Here is a 6,522-nt window from a genome sequence, read left to right as displayed (position 1 = left end):
AGCGATGGCATGGCCGGGCTCTTTGACTTCCCTCTCTGTCTATATTTAGGCAGGTGGAAGGTCTGGTAACTAAGCCTGATTCTATCTTTTCAGGATAATGGGGAAAAAAGTCTCAGACAGGATAGTCAGCTAGATGTTTGGTATCTCTATGCCTTTCGCCTCTTGCCTCTCAGGTGTCAGTGTCAGCATCAGTGCACAAAATAAATTAGCAAGGAGCTCTTTTGCTGGTTCTGTTTTCTGAAAGCCAGTCAGCTAATTGTGTTCCTGTCACATTTTGTTTGCTTTTGAGATGAGATCACATTTGATCCTGTGAATCTGTTCAAAGCTGTCCTGTAGCTGTAATTACCTCCACCAAGGAGGTTGTTTTCACCCCCCTCTGTTTGTTTTTCAGCAGGCTTACGCAAAATAAATAAACAAATAAATAAAAATACATACTCAACCAATTTGCACTATATTTTGGGGGCAATTATGGTCAATTAGATTACTTTTTTTTAATGTTGTTTGATAGGTTTGCGCTCTCTGAGTGCTCTTCTGGTTGTAAATACATTCATTCTGCTACACTGCCTTTTTGTTCTGTCTTTGCAGTGTAAACATTTGTATTAATGTGAAATTCTTTATTCTGTTACTCCAGCAGTTGTTACAGAGTGACAGGTGAAAGGCTGCTGCTGTTCTGCCAAAAAAACTACAACTACAATTAGAGCTGTGGACATATTTATTGATATTATGACATTTAATTCACTATGTACAGAGTTATTAGTCGATAATCTACTAATGGCTACACAGTTAAACAGTTTACACTCAAAGATAAATACAAATCCGAAATGTGTGTAACCACTAACCAGTCAATATGCCAGTTTCCAAAGCAGTCAGATGGGCCAAAAGGTGTGTGCGTAACATTATTGTGCGACCTGTGTTTTTGCTCTTCTAAATGCCATCAACAATCGGACCTGATTTGTCAGTGCAATGGGCTCCTGCACCAGCTGGCAGATGTGAGTCTGCTTTATATCACACTCTCTAAAAGAGCCATGTACATGTTGAGTGATCACGCTCCCAATTTGAGTGTTTTTAATCTCTTTGATATTTTTGTAGTGCGTTCCCTCTCACATTAGTACTCTCTCTCTCCATTCCTCTGCATCATCAACGTATTTGCTCTGGATTGCATTCACATTTTTTTCAACATGCACAAATGACCAGCTGCACCAAATGCAAGACAAGACTGGATGATAGAAAATGATATAATAATGACCTGTTATTTTTTTTTCTTTTAAATAAGATCTACTTGTGACTAACAAAGTGGGCCATAAAGCGTCTTTGTTGGGTTTTGTTTTTCAAACCGAGATCCAAAAATATCGAAGGTCTAGACAGAAGCGTCAGGAGTTCACAGCGTGCCCGGTTAGTTGGTTCACAGCTCAGCACACAGCAAAGCACTCGATTCAGCTGTACCCACACAAGTACAAGTTGTGTCAACGTGACACTGACATGTAGAGGCACAACTTCTGTCTAATGGACTCTAAACAGCAATAATCATCAACCTTCTCAGAGGCAAACAGCCACCGCAGCTCCAATGAGATCCAGCAGCCTCTAGACTGATCAAATCACATTTACCTGAGTTCACTGCTGCTGGGAAAGAAAAAAGTGTTCCACTTCACTGCCTTCAGACTATAGACCAGTCTTGCAGTTTGAGTTGAGTTGACTTCACTAACCCAATCAGATTTAAAATAGACCTATTTTCTCTCAATATTTACAAAAATGAAAATATAATTGTTGCAGGGAGTGGAACTAGATTCTCTGGGGAATATGAGAAATGCAGTTTTTCACCCTCCAAGAGCAAATATTCCACGAAGATGCAAGTTAGTTATAATTATTAGAACTGAATATTAATGGAGCATCCACAGAATATACAACATAGCTGGTGTATCATTGAAATATGGTATTGCTTATTAGGCCGTCATCTTTTTCAAAAGGTTTTTCATAGTTCGATATGAATCTCTTTTTCTTTCCAAATGTAGAGAAAGTGTTATAGACATCCAATTCTCCTCTGGGTGCCAGCTTCAAAGTGCTGTATCCAGAGGTGGTGCCGGGAATGTATACATTGTGCTGGTAGTCTGGTGGTTCAGACTGAGACTGGGTGTACTTTGGAGTCCACAAGTAGTTGGGAGCGGTTCCCTCTTGAAGAGACATCTTGCAGCCTGTAAAATGTGCATAAATTACAGTTTGCATCAGAAGATTATGTCCGCAAAAGCCTCATATTAGCATACAGTCTATGTGATCTGAATGAGGTGGCTTTTAAAGGCATATTATAAATTCAGCCTTTTTTTTCCTTTCCAAAAAGGAAAACACCTCTTGCAGGGGTTTAAGTAATCCTCATGTTGATGCTTTTAAATCCTCCCAATTTTAGGGGCCTAGCGTCGCCTGTTTTCTGGTACACCACTTGATTTTTCTGACTAAATCCTACAGCACGAAAAAAACTGAGGATCCCCAACTGTACTGCCCCTACCCATCCCCAATCCCCTACTACCTCCTCTTTCATGTGAACAACAATGAGCCCAGATTGCACAGCTGCCACCACCTACCATTCATATGGTTTCCCCAGGTCCAGTATTGTCGTGCCACAGAGCAGGAAAATCTGTCAGCATCAAAATTTTGTTGATGTGAAAGAGAGCTCTCCATATTTGCTGAACTATACCTAGAAAGATAAAGAGACAGCATTGGGATATCAGGTTGATATGTGCATAGTAACTGTCTTAACTGGCTGCTGTATTCACCTCTTGTATGCTGAGTTGCGTTGGTTCTTGGTCCATGTCCAGTCTCTGTTTGAATACTTCAGCTGCACCGTGCAAACAATAAGAAAACCTTAGTGATCAGCCCAAGTAAACAAACAACAAGAACAAAACAGCAATTGACTTGGTAAATGTGTGCTTTCATGTCTAAAGACATTAGATATGGGAGATAGCTGCAGCCTGATCAAAGTCAGTTTGATTTTTGTCTGTGGTTCATATTGAAAACAATGATTTCCATAAAAATAAAATTCTACCCTTGAGGAGGGGAAGCACATGAATCCTGTTTTACTGTCATTCTAGTAATGACAAATTACATAGCAACTGTGATGCAACATTGTAATTGCTGAAAAGATGGGGCATCCATCAAAAAACTCCTAAATGAGCTGGTAAATAATCTGCTTAAATGACTAATGTGAGTTTTTTTTATATGGGCGGATGGCGATGCTGCTGAATGGAGCACAAATACAGAGATCAGGAGGCAGCTTTTAGTCTGCGATAAAAATGCGGAGGTCGGCTTCTTTCATCACTCAAACACCTTCTATAGCTGAGTCACAATATGACAATCTGCAAGGGCAGCTCTGCAGTGCAGTGCAGGCAGCTGGCTGAAACTTTCCTGAACCCACAAAGTCATTCCCTTTAGTTTCTCTTGATTGCATTTATGACAAAGAGCGTGTAATAGTTATGTGGTTCAGTTATTATATTTACACTAAACACACATTTTTAAAAAGCAGGCCCTCCGTGGTGTGACCCCTGGTCTGTAAAGCACCTCTGCCACAGGCCTGCAGAAATGACTGACTGATCGGAGATTAGGCTCCCCTCCCATGGTGCCATGCGCCGTGTACCTCGTTTGGGGTGGCTGCTCTGTTGTTGGTCAGCTCATTCCGGTCCAGTGTGCTCCAGCCCGAGGTCAGGTAGTCGGTGCTCTTGACGTTATTCTGGCGGACCGACAGCACCGGGCTGCACGGCTTCAGGAACATGAAGTCGCTTTTGGACGACTCCGGCGTCAGGCACATCTTATAGCAGTAGACCTGCGAGAGCGCGCCGCCGCCGCCGCCGCCGGTCTCTGAGCACCCGGACGCGCCGGCGGACATCCGGACGTTCAGGTTGGACTTCTTGAACACCTCCGTGGTGGTGGAGGGTTTCGGGCGAGAGCAGCAGCAGCAGCAGCAGTAGTAGAAGCAGCGACCCCGGCCGACCGAGGGGAAGCTGGACTCTCTACTGGACCGCCCGACCTTCAGCCTCCGCACTGCAACCAGGACGATGATAGCCAGCAGAAAGGCGAGGGAGATGATGCTCAGGGACACGATTAAGTACAGGGCGAGGTTGGAGCTGTGATGGGGGCTTAGTGACAGGTCACTCAAATCGGGCTGCGAATCTGGCAGGCTGTCAACTACTGACAGAGTGATGGAAACCGTGGCCGAGAGCGGCGGCTGACCATTGTCCTTCACCAGGATGACCAGCCTGTGCCTCGTAGCGTCGCTCTCCATCCACTGGCGCATCGTCCTGATCTCGCCCGTGTACAGGGCGATGCCGAACAGGCTCGGGTCGGTCGCCCGGAGCATCTGGTAGAAAAGACGGGAGTTCTGACCCGCGTCCGCGTCCACCGCGCTGACTTTGGTGACCAGGTACCCGGGGTCCACGGACCGGGGCACGGCCTCCCCAGGGGCCGTGTCGTTGTGAGCGGGGAACGGGGAAACTATGACGGGCGCGTTGTCGTTCTGATCCAGAATGAAGACGCTCACCGACACGTTGTTTCTCAGAGGCGGAAAGCCCGCGTCCTGAGCCTGAACCGTCACCTGGAAGTTTTTCAGCTGCTCGTGGTCAAAGGATCGAAGTGCGTAAATGTTTCCGTTGTCCGAGTTTATGGACACGTAGGTGGACACCGGCATCCCCTGGATGTCCCCCTCCAGGATGGAGTAGGACAGGTACGCGTTTTGCCCCGAATCTGGATCCAGGGCGGTCACCGAGCAGATGGACGCTCCCGGCGCGTTGTTCTCAGTCAGATACACGGTGTATGAGGGCTGCTTGAAGTGAGGCGCGTTGTCGTTCACGTCAGACACTTGGACTAAGATAGTCTTGCGAGTGAATAAGGGCGGGGAGCCCATGTCTCTGGCAGTGAGGGTGATGTTATACTCTGCAACTGCCTCTCTGTCCAGAAAATCAGAAGTCACCAACGTGTAGTAGTTCTTAAAGGACGAGTGGAGCTGGAAGGGGATCTGGTGGGGGATCTCGCAGTCCACGTTCCCGTTTTCACCCGAGTCTTTGTCCATCACGCTGATGACGGCTATCACCGTCCCCGGCGGCACGTCCTCCTGCACAGGTGTGGACACCGACGTGAGGATCACCTCCGGAAGGTTGTCATTTTTATCCAAAACGTTCACCAGCACTTTACAGTGCACGGCCACAGCGGAGGGCCCCTTGTCCTTGGCCTGGACATAGATTTCATGCATCCTGGCCTTTTCATAATCTATCACTCCCTTCACTTTGATTTCTCCAGTGCGTGAGTCCACGCTGAAAAGCTGGCGCACTTTGATGGGAGCGTGGCCACTGAAAGAATATGTGATATCAGCGTTGGGGCCCTCGTCCAAATCGGACGCGTTGAGTTTTATAACAACTGTGCCTTTGGGGGCATTTTCGGCTAGCCTTACTCTGTAAAACGACTGATCGAATACAGGTGCGTTATCATTAGCATCCAAGACGGTGATGTCGATTTGCGCAGTGCCGGATCTCTCCGGTGCGCCTCCATCCACCGCCGTCAGGACCGTCTGATGCGCGCTCTGCTGCTCCCTGTCCAGCGGTTTTTGCAGGACCAGTTCTGCGAATTTGCTGCCATCACTGCGCATCTGTATGTCCAGGAGGAAATGTTCATTTACACTCAGCAAGTAGGTGCGCAGCGAGTTGGATCCGACGTCTAAATCCTGTGCGCTCTCGAGTGGGAAACGGGATCCTGGCGCAGCAGACTCGGATATATCCAGATTGAATTCGGTCCACGGGAAAGTAGGAGAATTATCATTCACGTCCAGAATCTCAATCTCGACCCTGTAGAGCTCCAGAGGGTTTTCTATGACAACTTGCAAGTGGAAAGAACAGGACAAACTCTGCTCGCATAGTTCTTCGCGGTCAATTCTTTCGTTGACAAACAAAACTCCATTTTCTAAATTCACCTCCACGTACTGCTTCTTGGAACCAGAAACTATCCGGAATCTGCGCGCAGAGAGCTTGTCCAGATCCAAGCCCAAGTCCTCTGCAATATTGCCAACGAAGGCTCCATGCTCCAGTTCCTCTGGGATCGAGTAGCGGATCTGTCCCCAGACCGCATCCAAGAAACAAGTGAACAACGCAAAACGGCACACCGCACGCCATTTCCCGCACACTCTCCTCTTCTCTCCCCGCGTGTCCATATGCAGACTGGGGGTGGGGGGGGCAACACAACCAAAACTTGACTTTGGTGGGACTGGTAGAGCGACTGTCTGACTGAGAGACAAGAGAGAAATAGAGAAAGGGATGTGCAAAGGCTACTGGCCTGTCTCAGATTACTGCGCGTTGGGTGTGTGTGTGTGTGTGTGTGTGTGTGTGTGTGAGAGAGAGTGTGCGCGCTCGCGCGCGTTTTATTATTGGCCCTACAACTCCAACAGAGAGGAAAGGACATCTGCTTGGATAATCTCTTCTGCCTACTAGCCCGATCAAATTCATGTCACAGTCTCTGGGCTTTGGTCAAACATCCTTGATTCAATTTCTTATA

General features: G+C 47.3%; 1 protein-coding gene across 1 annotated transcript; it reads right to left on the bottom strand.

The window, feature by feature from the left end:
- Nucleotides 1-1,917: 1,917 nt before the first annotated feature.
- LOC115053981 (protocadherin-10-like) lies at nt 1,918-6,181 on the bottom strand. The gene is made up of 4 exons (XM_029518920.1): nt 3,623-6,181; nt 2,766-2,827; nt 2,574-2,686; nt 1,918-2,189 (listed from the first exon to the last, which is right to left on the bottom strand). Exons 1-4 carry the CDS (start codon nt 6,179-6,181, stop codon nt 1,918-1,920), a joined length of 3,006 nt encoding a protein of 1,001 aa, XP_029374780.1.
- Between the last annotated feature and the right edge of the window lie 341 nt (nt 6,182-6,522).

Source organism: Echeneis naucrates, chromosome 14 (genome assembly GCF_900963305.1).
Source record: "Echeneis naucrates chromosome 14, fEcheNa1.1, whole genome shotgun sequence".
Taxonomy (NCBI): Eukaryota; Metazoa; Chordata; class Actinopteri; order Carangiformes; family Echeneidae; genus Echeneis; species Echeneis naucrates.
The sequence above is the reverse complement of the archived record's forward strand: the minus strand, read 5'-3'. Positions and strand labels throughout refer to the sequence as shown.